The 20,842-nt window shown below is 48.7% G+C and overlaps 1 protein-coding gene across 4 annotated transcripts; it reads left to right on the plus strand.

Annotated features, from left to right (window-relative positions):
* Positions 1-12,933: 12,933 nt before the first annotated feature.
* Positions 12,934-20,226, plus strand: NFE2 (nuclear factor, erythroid 2). Of its 4 annotated transcripts, none has more exons than XM_019960388.2 (3): positions 12,934-13,211; positions 17,542-17,710; positions 18,942-20,226. In XM_019960388.2, the coding sequence occupies exons 2-3, from the start codon at positions 17,597-17,599 to the stop codon at positions 19,950-19,952; spliced, it is 1,125 nt and encodes a 374-aa protein (XP_019815947.1). In that variant the 5' UTR covers positions 12,934-13,211; positions 17,542-17,596; the 3' UTR covers positions 19,953-20,226. The 4 variants fall into 4 exon arrangements, with proteins under 4 accessions (XP_019815947.1, XP_019815948.1, XP_070645089.1 ...); XM_019960389.2 differs by lacking the exon at positions 12,934-13,211 and adding an exon at positions 13,260-15,786; XM_070788988.1 differs by lacking the exon at positions 12,934-13,211 and adding an exon at positions 15,793-16,589.
* Positions 20,227-20,842: the final 616 nt, after the last annotated feature.

A 20,842-nucleotide genomic window follows, 5' to 3' on the forward strand; every position in this document is an offset into this window, starting at 1 on the left:
ACATATATTTCTGCAATCCCACTCCTGGGCAAATATCCAAAGAAAACTATAATTCAAAAAGATACTGCACCCCAGTGCTCATCACAGCACTGTTTACAGTACAAAAGTCAAGACATGGGAGCAACCTAAATGTTTATTGACAGATAAATGGATAAAGAAGATGTGGTACATAAATGCAATGGAATATTACTCAATCACAAAAAGAATGAAATAATGCCATTTGCAGCAACACGGATGAGAGATTATCATATTAAGTGAAGTAAATCAGACAGAGAAAGATAGTATCAGTTATGATATCGCTTATATGTGGAATCTAAAAAAATGAGACAAATGAACTTATGTACAAAACAGAAATAGACTCACAGACAGAGAAAACAAACGTATGGTTATCAAAGGGAAAAGGAGGTGGGGGAAAGGATAAATTAAGAGTTTGGAATTAGCATGTACACATTACTATACACATTAATAAAACAGATAACTGACAAGGACCTACTGTATAGCACAGGGAACTATATTCTTAAAAAGAAAGAAAAAAATTTAAAAATAAATAAGGGAATTCCCTGGTTGTCCAGTAATTAGCACTTTCACTGCTGTGGCCTGGGTTCAATCCCTGTTAGGGAACTAAGATCTCACAAGTCTCTCGAGGCCAAACACACACACACACACAAAGAAAATGAATGTAATTCTATCAGCTCAGCACTTTAACTCCAAGCCCAGGGCTTGTTCTGCCTCTTGCTAAAGCAATCATAGACTGCTTCTACTGCAGCCACTGCAGAATGGGAAACAGTACAAACTGCAGTAATCATGGAGAACAGTGTTGGCAGCTCCAGCTGTTGGCTAGATATGTGGGCACATGCCCTCCACAGGGTGACTGGTGAGGACACGTCACTTAAGTCTTGGGTGCTCAGTGAAGCAGGTCTTAAGGAGACAACAGAAGAAGGTAGCATCTTTCTGACCTAATAACAGTCTGGCTTTGTCTCCGACGTATAGGAAGTGTCTCCCCAACATACAGCTATGATGAAACGTAAGACCACAAAGATGAAGCTTCCTAGGGTTATATAACTCCTGCTTTCATCCAAGAGAATGGGTGGGGAGTTCTACCTGGGTGAACTCTTAAGACTACCACCTTGTGATTCAGCCCTGCCTCTGAATTATTTTATCAGTCTTCTCAGGACTGATCCATGCAGTCGGCTGCACTTTGCTATGGAGCAGAACTGAATTTTGCTATGCACCCAGAGGAATCTAATTTTCTCATCTTTTCAGAGAACTGAGAGGGGATGGCCTTACTTAGGAACAAGGGTACTTCTTTCATTTTAATGACGTAGAATGTCAAGCATGTAGATGCAAGTAAGCTGGAGGATTTCGTATTGGAAAAATAGGGAAGTCTCATCAGATTACATCTATGTTATCAATGAAATATAGGCAAGGTCAAAAGTGGAGGTGGTGTTAGAGATTTTAAAAGAGAGAAAGCTTGAAATAGTTATTGAACAGAGTAGAGTAGAAAAGAAAATTTACCACACACACAAAAAAGAAAAAACAAAAGAGGAATTTACCAGGTAAATATAGAATTAGTTGGCAACTAGTTGAATTTTGGAGGCATAACTTTGAATTAGTTGAGTTATAGGGCCATAAATTTGAAATATACTACTTAACAAGATTCTGGAATTTCCTCCATCAATATATATATTTTAAAATATGTATTATTTATTTGGCTGTACTGAGTCTTAGTTGCAGCATAAGGGATCTTCGATCTTCATGGTGACATGCAGTATCTTTAGTTGAGGTATGTGGGATCTAGTTCCCTAACCAGGACCTGAACCCTGGCCCCCTGGCCCCCCTGCCCCTCCCCCCTCCCCCCAACCTACATTGGTAGCAGAGTCTTCGCCACTGGACCACCCAGTAAGTCCTTCTTCCATCCATATTTAGCTGCCCAGGTATAGATGTGAAGAAGCTGAATCATTGGATTTAACCAAAAATGTTTTGTTTTGCAGGAAAGTTCAGTGGAGATTGAGAGGGGTAAGGAAGTTTACAGTGTCTGCAAGTTTATAGTTCTGGATATGAAGGGAAGTGGACGGATTATTTTAGAAATAAAATTGAGGTACTTCCCTGGTGGTCCAGGGGTTAAGACCACATTTCCAATGCAGTAAGTGCAGGTTGGATCTCTGATTGGGGAACTAAGATCCCCCACATGCCTTGTGGCATATCAAAAAAAAAATTTTTCTTTTTTAAATAAAGTTAAAATTAAAAGATAGTACTAATGGTTTATTGGTTCTTGAGGCAGGAGGGTATTAGGATGGGAGGAGGAGTGTTAGGGTATGAGAAGGAAAGGCAGATGGTAAACAGAGGATGATTCTTTCCTTTTTTTTTTTTTTTGGCTGCTCTGAGCAGCTTGAAGGATCTTAGTTCAAACCTAGGCCCTGAAAGTGAAAGTGCCGAGTCCTAAACCACTGGACCACCAGGGAATAAGTACTTTCAATTTCAGAGGATTTTGTCTGCATTGAATTGCTCCAGCTCTATCTTCTTTTCTAACCCTTGGTTTCCCCTTATTTCTTCTTTCCACTTCTCCTAACCCAAGAGAGAGAGAAGTGATGGAGTCCTCTTTTCATTTCCTGTCTGGACAACTGAGATGCTGGCTCTGCACCAATCAGATGGGTCTCTGTCTCTCCTTCTCTCTCTCCATTCTCAAAAAGGGAAGTTGATAGTTGGGGGATGATGGGGCCCATGAGCCCTCCACCTTCCTCCTTGTGGATATCTAATTCTCTGGCAAGTGATCTTGTTGAGGGAAAAAAAGGCCAGAGACTGCAGACACCAGCCTATGGGCATGGTTTTAGCTGCAACCAGAAAGAACACAGACAATAACCAGGGAAAGTCGGAGGCCCTGGTGTGGAGACAGCCTTCATGGGAAGAGCTTTCAACACAAGAGAATTTGGGAAGTGATCCAGAGACAGTGGGGCTTCCCAAGTGGCAAAGTGGTAAAGAACCCATCTGCCAATGCAGGAGACACGGGAGACTTGGGTTTGATCCCTGGGTCGGGAAGATCCCCTGAAGGAGGAAATGGCAACCCATTCCAGTATTCTAGCCTGGAAAATCCCATGGACAGAGGAGCCTGGTGGGCTATAGTTCATGGGGTCGTGAAGAGTCAGACATGACTGAGCGACTGAGCACAGAGACCAGACACTGAGCAAATTAGACAGTGCTCATCCTGGTTCTTCATCACCATACATAAGATATGGGGACTCAAAGGGACAACAGGGGAGAGAATCCCAGGATGCCCCCATCTTGTCGGTTTTGGCCAGAATAGTCACTCCAAGAGACTGGAAGCAATTTGGGAAAAACCCTCAGTGCTCCCAGGGGAGGTCAGCCAAACCTACCTCAGGGTCCTTGGAGGGAGAGGACTATCCCAAGAACTTTGATAGGCAGCTAGACTGCTGGCAGGGAGGGGGCCCTGGGCTTGGTCACCACGACCTACCCTACTTTCCCAGGAAAGTTCAGGAAACTACCCCTCCACCCAGATCTCCTTAAAAACACCCTTGGACCCCTAGACTCTGTAACTGACCAAAACTTTATATACTTCCCCCACCACTGTGTTTTACACATGATGTTTCTTCTTCCCAGAATGCTGTCCCCCATTTTTCTCCCTAGCAAATTCATATTCTTCTGTTTCTCAAGACTAGTTGAAAGGTTACCTCCTCTCTGAGGCCTTTCCTCTGAGGCTGCTTTTCCTTTGTTCCCCCTGAAATTAGCCATTCTTACTTCACATCACCATTTATCTGTTTATACATGTGTCTGCCCAAAGGCAAGGCTCACTCCTCAGTTATCTTGGTATCCTTCAAATTTAGCAATCTGTTAAATACTCTCAAAATATTTGATGAGTGGGTGACAGTATGCTGTACTCAGAAATAGACACCTTGAGATATATATACAAAAGACAAAACATGGGACTTCCTTGGCAGGCCAGTGGTTAAGACTCTGCCTTCCAGTGCAGGGGGCGCAGGTTCAATCCTTGGTGGATTTCACATGCTGTGGAGTATGGTTTAAAAAAAAAAAAAAAACTTAAAATGCAATCCCTCACAAGAAGTTTACCTATTAGTTAACAATAATTTAATTTAATATATTTAATATTTATTTTATAATAATAGATGTACCATATATGTGCTATTTAATAGTGTTTATTATATCCCAGGCATTGAATCACTAAATTAAACATACATCAGATCAGATCAGTCACTCAGTTGTGTCTGACTCTTTGCGACCCCATGAATCGAAGCACGCCAGGCCTCCCTGTCCATCACAAACTCCCGGAGTTCACTCAGACTCACGTCCATCGAGTCGGTGATGCCATCCAGCCATCTCATCCTCTGTCGTCCCCTTCTCTTCTTGCCCCCAATCCCTCCCAGCATCAGAGTCTTTTCCAATGAGTCAGCTCTTCGCATGAGGTGGCCAAAGTACTGGAGTTTCAGCTTCAGCATCATTCCTTCCAAAGAAATCCCAGGGCTGATCTCCTTCAGAATGGACTGGCTGGATCTCCTTGCAGTCCAAGGGACTCTCAAGAGTCTTCTCCAACACCACAGTTCAAAAGCATCAATTCTTCAGCACTCAGCCTTCTTCACAGTCCAACTCTCACATCCATACATGACCACAGGAGAAACCATAGCCTTGACTAGATGGACCTTTGTTGGCAAAGTAATGTCTCTGCTTAGTTGTTAACTTCTCACAATAATATGTAAGATAAGTATTGTAATTATCCCCAAATTACAGATGGATAAAATTAGGCTCAGAGAGATTAAAGAATTTGCTTGAGATCTCAAAGTGACTGTCAGACCCAAGGTTTGAATGAAGGCATTTCTGACTCTAAAACTTGTCTTCTTAACCATTATACTATGATGCTTGAGACAGGTTTTGTATAATACAGTTTTCATGCATGCGTGCTAAGTTCCATTAGTCTCTTTGTGACTCTGTGGATTGTAGCTCACCAGGCTCCTCTGTCCATGGGATTCTCCAGGCAGAATACTGGAGTGTGTTGCCAGGTACTCTCCAGGGGATCTTCCTGACCTAGGGATCTAACCCATGTCTCTTATGTCTTCTGCACTGGCAGGTGGGTTCTTTACCACCAGCGCCACCTGGGAAGCCCGCTAATATAGTTATATTATCACTATTACAGAATGATATAACAACACACAAAATCATATAGTTCAACTGGAAAACATTTATATGAGATTATTAGTTCTCTGGTACATAAAATAATTGCAAAAGGAGTTAGACAAAAAATTATGGGTAAGGGTTAAAGTAGCCCAAGAAAGTGGCGTGGAGACAGAACTTGAATGAAGCTGGATCTTGGACAGTGGATCAGAGGAAGGGATCCAACACTAAAGTCTTTCTGTATAAGCACTATATGTACATTTTCTTACATCCCTCACAAGAAGCTCAGTTCTCCCCACTTACCAAGGGGAAACCAAGGCTCAAGGAGGTTATATAATTTGCCCAAGTCTGAACTTTTAAGTGTGAACTGAGACTCAAACCCAGATCTCTCTTCCACTTTGTACTGCATCTGGTTGGTAGAAAGGTCCAAGGAGAGCATTCTGGTGCAAGGGAGCAGGTGGAGCAGAGAGAGGAGGCTGGAATGAGCAGGATGCCTGTTTGAAGGAGGAAATGAATAGTGAGGCCTCAAGCCTTCCATCCTCTTGAGGAGCAGAGGGTGGGACTTCCCAGGAAGCTCCGCCCACTGCAAAGGATTGCAACAGGGTGAGGTGAGGGGGAGGGTTCTGGGGTTCCTGGAAGGTGACTGAAGCTCATAAAGCTGGCACTGTGCCCATTGCGTGGCTAAAACTGGCCCTGCCCAATAGTGCTGGGGTGGGAAAGCCATGGCTCCAGAGCTAGTTCCTGAAAGTCTACCACCCAGCCCCACAAACACTGCTGCATTCTAGTCCTGGTTCTCTCCCAGAACCAGACTGCCTCCTGGCTTCAGTTCTGTTCCAGTTATCTCTCCACCAGAGTCTGACTTCCAGATAAGTAGACTCTTCTCAATTCCCAAGCCTCTGAAACACTCTGGTTTCCAGGTTTCTAAGCTTCTGAAGAATACACCTGCAGAGATGTGGGTTCGATTCCTGGGTTGGGAAGATTCCCTGGAGGAGGACATGGCAACTCAGCCCAGTATTTTTGCCTGGAGAATCCCATGGACAGAGGAGCCTGGTGAGCTATTGTCCATAGGGTCGCACAGAGTCAGACACAACTGAAGCTACTTAGCCTAGCCTGTCATTCCCCAGCCTTGCTTATTGATCTCCTTTAATCTTCCCCCAAACTTCACTGAATAGGTATTATCATCCTTATCTCCATTTTCCCTTGTAAAGAAACAAGGCTTAGGAAGGTTGAGTTGCCCAAAGTCATGTAACCAGTGAATGCAGGGACTCAAGTCCAGGTCTTAAGATTCAAGATCTGAACAACAACAACATCATTCTACTTACTCTACACCACAAAAAGGTGCAGAAGTCAAAGGTCAATACTGAAATCAGCTTGATTATATTCTTTGCAGCCAAAGATGGAGAAGCTCCATCAGCAGTCAGCAAAAAAAAAAAAAAAAAAAAAAAATTGGGAGCTGACTATGGCTCAGATCATGAACTCCTTATTGCCAAATTCAGACTTAAATTGAAGAAAGTAGGGAAAACCACTAGACCATTCAGGTATGACCTAAATCAAATCCCTTACAATTATATAGTGGAAGTGACAAATAGATTCAAGGGATTAGATATGATAGACAAGAGTGCCTGAAGAACTATGGATGAAGGTTCGTGACATTGTATAAGAGGCAGTGATCAAGACCATCCCCAAGAAAAAGAAAGGCAAAATGGTTGTCTGAGGAGGCCTTACAAATAGCTGAGAAAAGAAGAGAAGCTAAAGCCAAAGGAGAAAAGGAAAGATATACCAGTTTGAATACAGAGTTCCAAAGAATAGCAAGGAGAGATAAGAAAGCCTTCCTCAGCGATCAATGCAAAGAAATAGAGGAAAATAATAGAATGAGAAAGACCAGAGATCTCTTCAAGAAAATTAAAGATACCAAGGGAACATTTCATACAAAGATGGGCATAATAAAGGACAGAAATGGTATGGACCTAACAGAAGCAGAAGATATTAAGAAGAGGTGGCAAGAATACACAGAAGAACTATACAAAGAAGATCTTCATGACCCAGATAACCATGATGGCATGATCACTCACCTAGAGCCAGACATCCTGGAATGTGAAGTCAAGTGAGCCTTAGGAAGCATCACTATGAACAAAGCTAGTGGAGGTGATGGAATTCCACTTGAGCTATTTCAAATCCTAAAAGATGATGCTGTGAAAGTGCTACACTCAATATGCCAGCAAATTTGGAAAACTCAGCAGTGGCCACAGGACTGGAAAAGGCCAGTTTTCACTCCAATCCCAAAAAAAGGCAATGCCAAATAATGTTCAAACTACCACACAATTGCACATATCTCACATGCTAGCAAAGTAATACTCAAAATTCTTCAAGCCAGGCTTCAACAGTATGTGAAACGAGAACTTCCAGATGTTCAAGCTGGATTTAGAAAAGGCAGAGGAACCAGAGATCAAATTGCCAATATCTGTTGGTTCATTGAAAAACCAAGACAGTTCCAGAAAAAAATATCTATTTCTGCTTTTTTGACTACGCCAAAGCCTTTGACTTTATGGATCACAATAAACTGTGGAAAATTCTGAAAGAGATGGGAATACCAGACCACCCGACTTGCCTCCTGAAAAATCTGTATGCAGGTCAGGAAGCAACAGTTAGAACTGGACATGGAACAACAGACTGGTTCCAAATCGGGAAAGGAGTACATCAAGGCTGTATATTGTCACCCTGCTTATTTAACTTCTATGCAGAGTACATCATGAGAAATGCCAGGCTGGATGAAGCACAAGCTGGAATCAAGATTTCTGGAAGAAATATCAATAACCTCAGATATGCAGATGACACCACCCTAATGGCAGAAAGCGAAGAGGAATTAAAGAGCCTCTTGATGAAGGTGAAAGAAGAGAGTAAAAAAGCTGGCTTACAACTCAACATTCAAAAAATGAAGATTGTGGCATCCTTTTCCATCACTTCACAGCAAATGGATGGGGAAACAATGGAAACAGTGACAGACTTTATTTTCTTGGGCTCCAAAATCACTGCAGATGGTGACTGCAGCCATGAAATTAAAAGATGTTTGCTCCTTCAAAGAAAAGCTATGACCAACTTAGCATATTAAAAAGCAGAGACATTACTTTGCCAACAAAAGTCCATCTAGTCAAAGCTATGGTTTTTCCAGTAGTCATGTATGGATGTGAGAGTTGGTCTATAAGGAAAGCTGAGCACCCACGAATTGATGCTTTTGAACTGTGGTGCTAGAGAAGACTCTTGAGAGTCCCTTGGAATTCAAAGAGATCCAACCAGTCCATCCTAAAGGAAATCAGTCCTGAATATTCATTGGAAGGACTGATGTTGAAGCTCAAACTCCAATCCTTTGGCCACCTGATGCTAAGAACTGACTCATTTGAAAAGACCCTGATGCTGGGAAAGATTGAAGGCGGGAGGAGAAAGGGACGACAGAGGGTGAAATGGTTGGATGGCATCACCGACTCTATGGAGATGAGTTTGAGTAGGCTCTGGGAATTGGTGATAGACAGGGAAGCCTGGCGTGCTGCAGTCCATGGGGTCGCAAAGAGTCGGACACGACTGAGCGACAACTGAACTGAATACCACACAACATACTCCCCTTTCTAGATTTAGAATTAAGCTCCAGGGGTTATGCTGGACTATTCTGGACTCATCTATCAGCCTTCATGTGTCTTAGGTTAGGTGTGGAGCTCTGCTACCTGGGAATAACCCACAGATGCCAGGACTGGGAACCTCAGTCCTCCCCAACACTCTGGACCCTTGAGAGCCACAAGCTCTTTAGAGCTGATAGTGGGGCTCAGTGTCCTGACTCCTGAGTCAATTCTCTTAGAATTCTTATATATGGAAAGGAACCTCTTCAGAGACCTTTTTTTTTAATCCTATCCTCATCCAAACTGGAACACAAGGAAAAACCAGTGGATGGCTTAGGACATCTGGCTCCACCATCTGGGCCTCAGTTTATATCTCCCTTTCCTTACTTGAGTAAGAGGGGCCTCACTATTCCCTGGTCCCAGACCCCCTCCAACACCTCCCCCAGCCATCCGGGGTAACCGCCAGGCTCTGCAGCCTAGGATAACGCCCAGCCCTCCCTTGCACCCTGTGGCTGCCTCCCCTTTCCGTCTGTTGAGAGAGGAAGCCAGGGGGTGGCGGGTGCAATCCTGCAGGGCACTGATAAAAGGGCCAGCCCTGCCCCCGCCCCCTGGGGCCACTGCGGTCAGCCCAGCAGGCAAGCAGGCCAGGCAGCCAGCTCCCTCTGGGACCTGTGGCCCTCCCCTGGTTTCACCTCTACCCACCCCGCCCTACTCGGGAAGCTGGTTGCATAACCCGGTAGGGTGTTTGGCAACACGGCTGTGGCTTGCCCTGATGCTGATGGTGGTGTGCACACACACTGGGGTGAGGGTGGGGTGAATTGACCAGAGGTGACAATAAGACAGCCTTTTGGGGGTGCGTGAGCAGCATGGATGAAGAACGGTATAAGAGTAAAGATATGTGGCCATGTTTTTCTCCACACTCTGTCTCTGCCACTTTGGTTGACGCAGGAGGATCTTGGGGCTAGGAAAATCTTAGGTATTCTGCCTTGCCTAGCTGCAGGCACTGTCCAACCCATTCAGGCTCCTAATACCCTGTTAATCTTACATCAAGCAAAGGAGATTTAAGATAGAAGGAGGTTGACTCTAGACAGCAGGAATCTGAAAGGAGGGGACTAAAGGAACCATCCAGACCCCTGGGGGGCTGTAAAGAGTGTTCTTGGACTGCCCTTGAGGTACAGTGGATAGGAATCCGCCTGCCAATGCAGGGGACATGGGTTCGATCCCCATTCTAGGAAGATTCCACATGCCACGAAGCAACCAAGCCCATGTACCACAACTACTGAGCCTGCATTCAGAGCCCAAGAGCCACAACTACCGAAGCCCATGTGCACCTAGAACCTGTGCTCCGCAACAAGAGAAGCCACTGTAATGAGAAGACCACACACTGCAAGAAAGAGTAGATCCCACTCTCTGCAACTGGAGGAAGTCCGTGTGCAGCAACAAAGACCCAGTGCAACCAAAAATAATAAATAAATACATTAAAAAAAAAAAAAGAATGTTCTAGAGGCAGAACACAGCCTGCTAATCCCAGTAACAGCCTCTTCCTATGGGAGGGGAATAGGGTGAGGTGGGAGAGATATCCTGGCCAGCCGCCTAAATGAAGGCTGTCTGTTGACTTAGCTCAGCCTGTACGACCATGTCTGTCCCCGAAAACAAGTAAACTGCTTCAAACATGCCTTTGACTCGCACATGGGATGAAACACAACCTCCCTAGTTTGACTTTCAAGACTTTTACATCTAGCCCCAATCTCCCCAAGCTTATTTTTCACTACTTCCTTCCCCACACTCCACCCTAGGAAACCCTGAGTACTCTTCTCAGTCTGATGCCTCTGGGCTTTCACACCTCAGCTTGGAATACCCTTCTCCCCTCTTTTCCTGATGAACCCTGAGTCATTCTCCACAGCCCAGATCAATTGTCACCTCCTCTGTGAAGCCTGCTCTGAATTTCCCCAACAGTAGTTCAGCTCCATAGGACCTTTTTTTCGTTTTTTTGATGTGGATCATTTTTGAAGTCTTTATTGAATTTGTTACGATATTGCTTCTGTTGTTAATGTTCTAGTTTTCTGGCCACAAGGCATGTGAGGTCTTACCTCTCCAGCCAGGGATCAAACCAGTACCCCTGAATCGGAAGGAGAAGTCTTAACCACTGGCCCTCCAGGGAAGTCCCTCCATAGTACTTTTTATAGACCTTTATTACTGTATCTGACTCTTTGTGGCCCCATGGACTGTATTCTGCCAGGCTCCTCTGTCCATGGGATTTTCCAGGCAAAAATACAGGAGTGGGTTGCCATTTCTTTCTCCAGAGGCTCTTCCCAACCCAAAGACTGAACCCGCATCTCCTGAGTCTTCTGCACTGGCAGGCAGATTCTTTACTACTAGTGCCGCCTGAAAAACCCCAAATTCCCTGCATAGGCTGTTAATAAGGACACAGACTGTTCTTATTCATCTTTGTGTGGTTCTGGAGTGGGAAACATAGTAGACCCACAACAAATATTTGTTGAATGAATGAATGATAAGTAGACACTCCATAAATATCCATTCATTCACTGGATAACTTGTGTTATAATTGTATGTGCGATGCCACAAATAGTGTCCTGAACTGGTAGCTTTCATTCAGCAAATGTTTGTTGACTATCTGATACCATTGACTATCTGACTAAACTGATACCATTACTGAATCAGCCACAAGTATGACTATCACCACCTCTCATCTCCTCCAATGGGCCCAAATAAATACATAAGCTACCTGAGTGTTCATGTTTGTGACCTAAATTCATACCCAGGTCATCAAGAGATTCTGAACCTGCATGTAACATGCAGTGAAGCCATGGGTCACCTCCTGCCCCACACAGATCATGTATGTAGAATTATGATCTCCTGGGGTAGAGATTCAAATCACTGAACTATGGGTTTGGCATGGGTGTTGATCAAACCCATACACACAGGCTGCAGGTATCACATTGCCTCTTGAGTTGCTTGCTTGTGTTATTGGGTTGGGGGCATCCTGAGAGAGAACTGGGGTGGCTGACATAGTACTGTAATGATGGGGAATACTTGGAAGACTCCCAGAAGCTATTCTTTACCAAGTGGGATAGAATGTTTTCATTATTTTTATAGTGAACACAAGCCTATCACAGAATGCTGGCTGAATGCCAGTCATGTCTTAGGGTGGCACCTGCCTACCTCCCCAGTCAATAACTGCTTCCAATTTAACTTGAATATCATAAGAAAAAAAAAAAAAAATAGAAAAAAGTGCAAGCTGCAGCTGTAAGGAGTGAAGCTAGACATAGGAAAGACTTTCCTTAGAGCTGAAAGCTACTAAAAGCTAGGAGGAAGCCAGACTTTTCTCCTAGTCTCTGGAGAAAGATCTGTTTGGCCTGGAACTTGGGTTGTGGCTTGGAGGCAAATGGATGAATGAGTGACTTCCAGGGGTACTTCCTGGCCTGCCCCAGAGCTGCTGTGAATGCTGGCGGGGGGAGGGGACCTGACACCCTACACACATGTCCTGTTCTGTCCAGAGTATGTGGCTGCCCTGTGACTGGGGGGACTGCCTGGAAGAAAGGACAGAGGGCATCCAGGGTCCCCTTTAAGGCAGGTGAATAATGTCCCTGCCAGGCGGCTCTCCCCTACCCCAACTCCCCTCACACACTGACAACAAACCTGGCCAAGAAAGAGGCCTTTGTCCTAGGACATCTGAGGCTGCAGAGGGAGGGGAGAAGGCTACAGGTGAAAGGACACATCAAAGCGGCTGGGCCCCCCTCCCCTGAAAGCTCCCCTACCCCTTTCCCAGAGCCCAGGCTTTCCTGAAATAAAAGAAGTGTCCCGAAGGCCTACCTGCCTAACGACTGGGATGCTAGACATCTGGTCCTTTTCTCCAGCTGCTCTCCACCCTGCCAGGACTCAGTTTCCCTGTCCTGAAGACAGTCAAAGGGGCAAAGGGCAGGGGGTACAACTTGTATGAAGTTTAGAGGTCGCTCTGTCGCTTAGATCATCAGGTTGGAATTCATCATACGCATGGGAGAAACGCAGAGCTGGCTGGACTCCTGGGCTCACACGGAGGGCTGGGAGCCATGTGTGCCCCATGCTGGCCGGGAGCAAGTTGGGGGCGGGGTGTGGGCAGAAACCACACCGGGCTCAAGTTTCCTCTCTTCGCCAGAAGGGGCAGGAGGAGAGGAGGGCCACGGGGAAAGGGGAGGGTTGGAGGAAGGACGGAGAACTCTGGCCGAGGGCTTCAGAGAAGAGGCTGGTGCGCCAGCCCGGAGCTCCCCGCACTCCACACTGGGCGCTCAGCGACCGCCTGGAGCTCCCGGAGCCTTCACACTGGGCGCTCAGAGATGGCCGGGGGGCGGGGCACGGCCCTCCGCGGCTCTCAGAGGTAGCAGGGATCCTCAGCCAGGAGGTGTCAGCCCAGACCGGCCTCATCTCTCTCATCGCTCTCCTCACCTCGCTGGGACCCTGCCACAGGTGCTTGCGGGGCGGGCGGGGAGAACTGCAGTGGATCTGGGGACAGGCTGGGGAGGTGGAGGAGGCAAAGGGAAAGAAGAATCAACTCGCAGGGCGATCCTAGGAGGTCGCAGACCTTACCAGGCTGCCCCTGGTCGAGGAATTTGACAGGTGTGGGAGACCTACGTGGCTTCTTGAGCCCTTTGGGATTCTTGGGGCAAAACGCTATGGATGGGGACCAGACAGTGGTTCCCCGAGGGATGCCTCAGGGGCTGGGGAGTGACCCTGAGTAACCCTTGGGCAGACTGGCTGTCGCTGGACTCTCAGGTATGCGGTACCATCCTTTCACCTACTCCATCCCATCACGCTGCCCTGCCCAGCCATCTGGGGAGGTCTAAGGGAAGTTGAGGAATCTGAAACAGTGGACACCTGGGCCGCTGAGAAGTGTTGTTGCACCAGGATGGGCTGCTAGGGCTTGGAGGTGCTGAGTTCTCGCCTCTCTGTGTGCCTTCTCTTCTCTGGGCCTGGGGCAGTGGGGATCAGCTCGAAGTGGGAGGGAGAGGAAGGCATCCCACTGCAGCATAGTTGCTTCTGACTGGAAATCTTGGCAGCTGAGGAGACAGTCGGCTGGGGACAGTGGCAGAGAGATCACCTGTCACAGCTGCTGGAGCTGAGATTCTCTATCATTGGGCTTCCTAAGGACTGAGGTTGGGGTCTAGTGACTGGGTGATGGGACGGCAGAAACTCGTCCCTCTTTCCCTTGTTCCCATGCACCTGTTTGAGTCATGTGTGACCCCACATATCTTACTGTGCTCAAATCTCTCTCCACACCCTCAACTCCCTCTCCCTCCCCATGGCTCCCTCCACCCACCCCCTTTCCCCTCCATTCTGTTGCTTTCTCTCACTTCTGTGTGCCTCCCTCTCTTTGGAGATTCTTTCTAATCTTTCTAAGCTGCAGGCTGCTCACACATCACTCCACACCCCAGGTTTTACTGATCCCTCCCCATCCTTTCACTGCTTCTGTTGACACCTGGAGAGGAGAGGGAAGTCTAGTAAGCCTCAGAACCCCCTTGTCAAGGTGTTAGAGACCTGGGGCAGCAGATGGGGCCGAATACCTTCCTCTCCACAGCATCCCTCCCCAAATGGTCCTCAGTCTGTATCCTGAAACATAAAGCTCCATGTCATTCTGTGTGTACTCAGGGATTGTGATAAAATCTCTTTGGGTAAGCCAGAATGGTTTAGGATGAGAGTAAAGAGGGTGGATTATATTCCCTGGAGATGGTGTCCATCCTACATGATATGCAGTGTTGGGGAGCAAGATGGGTGTGTGACCTCAAAGTGTGGGCTAAACTGGAAAGTGAGGACCATTTGCTGTAAAAGAAAAGGGACACAGGGAGGCAGGCTGCACTTTCCCAGGACCTCTTCACCTTCTGTACCCTTCGTGATGTTCTATTTGATCTGATTCCTTCTCTCTAAGCTATACCACTGGCTGCCAGCTCCCTGGCCTGTCTTCAGGAAGGTAGGCTCCTAAGACCCAGAGGAGCCTACAGCTGGTGTATAGACCACCACCCATCTCTGAGTGTCTAGGGAAGAACACACTACTCCCTTTTGGCCTGGCACAGACTTGTACCAAAGAGCAGGCTGGAGTTGATCCTGAGGTTCTCCTTAACTGCCTCTTTCCTTACTTCCTGTCTCCCCCAGTGACCCTTCTGGATTCTCATTTCCCTGTCCTAGGGTAAAGGGAGAATTAAATTCCTGGTCTTTATGAGAAGGGGCTGATATCTAGTTTCAGAGACCAGGGCAGCCTAGAACCCAGCCTTGCCTGGATCGAGGTTGTGAAAGAGAAGTCTGGAGATTACTTGCCAGACTTTCTGGCTTTGTGTTCTTTCAAGTAAATCCATATGGTTGGACTGGTTAACAGTTTTCAAAGTACAGTGGGCCTCTGGCACAGAAACACCTACCCAGGCCACTTGTTAAAGTGCTGATTGCCAGGTACCTGTACCTATGAACTCAGTTTTGATGGATCTGGGACAGCTTTCAGAATTCTGTGTTTTCACAAGCACCCCAGGTGAATGCAACCCACAATAAAGTTTGTGATTGCTTGAGCCAGATACAATCTACTGTAAGGAGGTTCTCCAGGTCTGTCTCCATTTAATGGCAGAGAATGAATAGAAAGCAATTTACCTCAGATCATGCATGTGGAATGCCAGAGAACCTGGTCTCCTGCCTCCTAGGGCAGGATCTTTGTATTGCACTTAAGAGTCAGATCCGGGAAATTATACAGAGGGACAAAACGGGATGTGTGTGTGTGTGTGAGAAGGACTATGAGGCAAGAGTCATTGTCCCTGCCCCCTAAACCCCTTCTCCATTCACTTTGCCTTTGGGCAATTTCCGCCAGAACCTGGGTGGAGAAGGTGGGGTTCCGGTGTTGAAATGGCATCCTGGACAGACATAAACACCCCGCCCTCTGCCCACTGGCCAAGGGCCTGTGGCAACTCCCAGCTCTAGGGATGGCCATGCAACAAGGAGTGGGCAGGCAGGGACTTGGGGTGATCCTCCTTCGAAAGGACAGTTTGCAGCTCTCGTGAATTTTGTGGTGAGTCAGAGTGGATTCCATATTAAATACCTGTGATAGGCCATCCTTGTGGTGATCTAAGGTCATCCAACCCTGTACTCTGTCTGTCCTTCTGTAAGTCTCCCCCACCCACCCAGTCTGCCTGCCTTTATTTCTACAGCAAACATAGGGTACAGTGCGTGGCCCTAAGAGATCAGAGGGCCCCTGCCAAATCTTTTTGGAGTGTCTTGCCAAAGGAAGGGAGAACAGATGAGGGTGAGATGGGTGTCAGGGAATAGGGAGGTGGAGTGAGGAGAAAGGGTGACAGAAAGGAGAAGATGAAGGCAGGGCTGAGGGATTGCTGAGAATGTTGAACTGTCCAAGCAGAGAGGGAGGGACCTCCAAATTCAACTTGTCTCACTCTCTGGTTTTACAAATGAGGAAACAGAGGCTCAGAGAAAGGCGACGGCTTGCCCGACATCTTGCTGCTGCGCAGGTCTGCAACTCCAGCCCAGATCCAAAGCAAAGGGGCTGGAGGGGAGTGAGTATTCAAGTCTCTAAAGAAATATTCCCTAGAAGAGAAAAGAGGCCAAGATTCCACAGAAGGAGCTGACTGAAGCTGCCTGCCAGTAGAGTCTCGGCGTAGCAAGACACGGGAGCAGCACTGGGAAGGCGCCTGGAAGGTGGGACAGGCAGTAGAGTCAGCAACCCTAGGTACCAGACCTGCTCTGCTATTGAGCAGCTTGAGTCTCAGCTTCAGAATGGACCTTATAGGATCTTTGTGAAAATCAATCTCATAAATTAATGCCTATAGACTCCCAGGCTCAGTTCTCAACAAATGCCAAGTAAGTCTTTGCTGTGGTTACTATATGACCTGGTTTGTGGGGTGGGGTATAGCCAAGAGGACCCTTCAGGACACAGGGCAGAGGTCCAGTGTCTCCAGAGACCATTCCTCCTCTGCTGCCTGCCACTGATAAACTTCTTATCTGGCCCAGGCAGGGGAGCCCAGGACCAGGATAGGAGGCGAGGGCAGGGCTGCTATCAGCCAGCAGGCCTGGGCCCTATCTTAGAGAAAGGGAGGGGCTGTCTGCTTGGCTCTTCCCACAACACGCTCCTTGGGGATCCCCAGGCACTCACTCTCAACTTGGAAGGAAAAGACTGAGATCCTAAAACTGAGGGCAGAGGAGGAGATCAGGAGTGATCCCTGATGCTGCTGTAGGAGACAGGAAAAATAAAACCACGACCCTAGGTGATGTGGCTTCTCTCCTGGCCTGTGATACAGTCCTGAGGAGTTAAGCAGTAGGGGAAAGAGAAGGCATCTTATCTGAAAAGAAGATAAAACCTACTGTGCTCCCAGAGGAACTGCCTACAGCCATAGCAGGTGAGGTAGAGATAACACAGCAGAAAAAGGCTTTCTAGCTTAAGGAGTTGTTGATGAGTCCAGCATGAATGGGGGGGTGAGGCGTCTCCTTCCCTCAGGTGAAGCTGGAGGGAGCCGCTCCGTGCATGCGCGCGTGTTCAGTCGCTCAGTCGTGTCAGACTCTTGGTGACCCCATGGACTGTAGCCCGCCAGGGTCCTCTGTCCATGGGATTTTCCAGGCAAGAATACTGGAGTGAGTTGCCATTTACTCCTCCAGGGGATCTTCCCCACACAATGATCATACCCAAGTCTCCTGCATTGGCAGGTGGATTCCTTACCACTGCGCCACCTGGGAAGCCCAGCTGCTCAATGAAGAAGGACAAAACTGCTGACCCGTGGCAGGAGAGGCCCTAACCCTTGTTTCTCCTTTGATACAGGTTGCTGGGACCATCTGGGCTCTCGGGACCTCGGACCAGGCCCTGGCCCAGTAGGATGTCCCCGTGTCCTCCACAGCAGAGCAGGAACAGGGTAACACAGCTGCCCATTCCGGAGCCAGGTGAGATGGAACTGACTTGGCAGGAGATCATGTCCATCACTGAGCTGCAGGTAAGCCAGGTAGTGGGGAATGAGGTGGTAGGGGGAGGAAAAAGCAACAAAACAGGGAGTCTGGCTGGGATTGAGGCCCTGGGTGTGCGTGGCAGGGGCTGGCGCTGGAGCAAGCAGAGCCCAGGGTCTCAAGATAGAGATTTTCTGGACACTGTGAAAAGAAGGGCTGGAGTCGAAGAGATCTGGAGGGAGGGCCAGAGCGTTGAGGGGGAGGGGTGCGGATGAGCAGGAGATAGCAGTGGTGGGAAGGAAGGATCTGATTGGGGGTGCAAGCTCTCTGGGCAGCCACTCTGCTCACGTCTCTCTACCTCACCTCCTGCCCCGCCTTCCCTTCTTCACCTTCCTCTGTTCTGCCCTCTTCCAACCCTGCCCATCTTCGTTCCTCATTTCCCCCCACTGTCCTCAGCAGCTGGGCCCCTTTCCCTCAGGTAGCAGAGCTGTAGTTCAGGGGCCTCAGGAAGGTGGGGGGTGGGGTCAGGCTATGCCGGGGTCCTTTCCTCCTGCTACTTGGACAAAGGGGTGTCTGTTGGCCTAACAATGATGCCTTTGTCCCCAGCTGGGCTGGAGCAGGGTGGCTCCCCGATGTGGGTTGGGGGCCCAGTTCTCCCCGGCATGTTCTCTCCTCCTCTCTGCACCTGGGCAGGGACAGAGAGACTGGAGGGGAAAGGGCAGAGCTGACGGAGGCTCCCTGAAGTAACTCTCTGCCCCAGACCTGGCACTGTGCCCACTCCATTCTCTCCTGCCGCCAGCCTGGGCCCTCAGGATCTGCCCTAAGCCCTCTTCCCACACAGCAGCTCCCTCTGCTGGGCACCCGGGGCATGGCCAGGGTCCGAACTTGACCCTTTGACCCTAGATAATGGCAGCAGGAAAAGGGTTCCAAGGGTCATCGTGGAGTGACTCCTTGTCTTCCTGAAGGAAATAAAGGGACAAGAGACATCTCGAGCCAGTAAGAACTTCTCCCAAAGAGGAGGGGATTCCACAACTGTTGCGGCATTAGGTAGTCCTTTCTGAAGTCTGACTTCAGCGAGTGCCCTTCCTGTTTAAGCCGCTTTCTTCATGAACTTACTCTGTCACAACTTTGCCAGAAGCTTTCAATGATTATTAGCAACTTTCTGTTCCCTTGTGATTATCTCACTGGTTTTTTCAGTGGGACTCAGATTGGTTCTGAGAGAGAGATGGTTTCTTCTTTTCCTCAGCCCATCTACAAACCTCTTGGTGTCTTTTCTTGCAGGGTCTGAATGCTCCAAGTGAGCCATCGTTCGAGCCCCCAGCCCCTGTCCCATACCCAGGGCCCCCACCGCCTCCAAGTTACTGCCCCTGCTCTATCCACTCGGAGCCTGGCTTTCCCCTTCCTGCACCACCTTATGAGCTCCCAGCACCCACGTCTCATGTCCCAGACCCTCCGTACTCCTATGGCAGCAACATGACTGTACCAGTCTCCAAGCCACTGACCCTCTCGGGCCTGCTCAGTGACCCCCTCCCAGACCCCTTGGCCCTCCTGGACATTGGGTTGTCAGCGGGGCCATCCAAGCCCCAAGAAGACCCAGAATCTGACTCAGGATTATCCCTCAACTATAGCGACGCTGAATCTCTTGAGTTGGAGGGGACGGAGGCTGGCCGGCGTCGCAGCGAGTATGTAGAGATGTACCCAGTGGAGTACCCCTACTCACTAATGCCCAACTCCTTGACCCACCCCAACTATGCCTTGCCACCTGCCGAGACCCCCTTAGCCTTAGAACCCTCCTCTGGCCCTGTGCGGGCCAAGCCCACTGCACGGGGGGAGGCAGGGAGTCGGGATGAGCGGCGGGCCCTGGCCATGAAGATCCCCTTCCCTACGGACAAGATTGTCAACCTGCCAGTAGACGACTTTAACGAGCTGCTGGCGCGGTACCCGCTGACAGAGAGCCAGCTGGCCCTGGTCCGGGACATCCGAAGGCGGGGCAAGAACAAGGTGGCTGCCCAGAACTGTCGCAAGAGAAAGCTGGAGACCATCGTGCAGCTGGAGCGGGAACTGGAGCGGCTGGGCAGCGAGCGGGAGCGGCTTCTCCGGGCCCGAGGCGAAGCCGACCGGACCCTAGAGGTCATGCGCCAACAGCTGACGGACCTGTACCGTGACATTTTCCAGCACTTACGGGATGAAGCAGGCAACAGCTACTCCCCTGAAGACTATGCGCTACACCAGGCTGCTGATGGGGCCATCTTCCTGGTGCCCCGGGGGACCAAGATGGAGGCCACAGACTGAGCTGGCCCGAGGGGATGGGACTGGTAATGGGGGTTTCCTTCATTCTCTTCTGATAAAGGTCCTCCCCATCCATGAGGCCCAGTGGGAGCTGAGTTCTGTAGACCAGGAGGGGACCACAGCTGGAAACCCGGCATTTGGAAGGTCCGAGGTGTGTTCAGTGAGACTTGCCTGGAGGCAAGGATGTGAGGGGAGGGCTGGAATCTCTCTTCAGTGGTTCAGTTTTCTAGGTTTCCAGTCTCGATTGAGCTTTGGTATATAAAGCACTCTATGGAAATGGCCTTGTGCTGTCTTCTTTTTCGAGGGAGGGTGATGAAGTGGGGTGCTCCTCAGACCTCACTGCCTGTTGGTGGTGGGGAGGGTGTTCTGCTGAGCTTGCTCCTCTCTCTCCCCTATGACTGTAGGAGACGGGACATACGACAGTTAGGCCTGAGCAGTGTGATCTACCACTTTTAAACCCCTTCTCAGAGCCAGAGGCCATGATTTGAGGAACCCCATCTTCTTCAGTGGCCCCCTATTTATAGAGCTAGGATTGCTGCTGGAGCTGGCTAGACCCTCTGTAAGAGGTTCCCGAGTGTTAGGACTGAAAAGCCTAGAATGCCCACAGGACAGGCCTTTCTTGATTGGAACAAGAGAATTGGATTGGAACCCAACTTTCACCCTGATACTGGGAAAGACTGAGTGTAAGAGAAGGGGGTGACAGGGGAGGGGGTGGTTGGATGGCATTACGGGCTCAATGGACATGAGTTTGAACAAATTCCAGGGGTGAAAGACAGGGAAGCCTGGCGTGCTGTAGTTCACAGGGTCTGAGCCGAACACCACTGAGTGACTGATCAAGTTTTAGAGGACTTCACACACCCAGGACTGGTAAAACTTGCTCCACAGCAACATAC

Source organism: Bos indicus, chromosome 5, assembly GCF_029378745.1.
Source record: "Bos indicus isolate NIAB-ARS_2022 breed Sahiwal x Tharparkar chromosome 5, NIAB-ARS_B.indTharparkar_mat_pri_1.0, whole genome shotgun sequence".
Taxonomy (NCBI): domain Eukaryota; kingdom Metazoa; phylum Chordata; class Mammalia; order Artiodactyla; family Bovidae; genus Bos; species Bos indicus.

Excerpts from the sequence above, each read along its gene's own strand:
- NFE2 (XM_070788988.1), top strand. The coding sequence starts at position 16,549 with ATGCCTATAGACTCCCAGGCTCAGTTCTCAACAAATGCCAA. Across the intron at positions 16,590-17,541 it reads CAGTTCTCAACAAATGCCAA|GTTGCTGGGACCATCTGGGC; the intron begins GTAAGTCTTTGC and ends CCTTTGATACAG. Across the intron at positions 17,711-18,941 it reads TGTCCATCACTGAGCTGCAG|GGTCTGAATGCTCCAAGTGA; the intron begins GTAAGCCAGGTA and ends CTTTTCTTGCAG.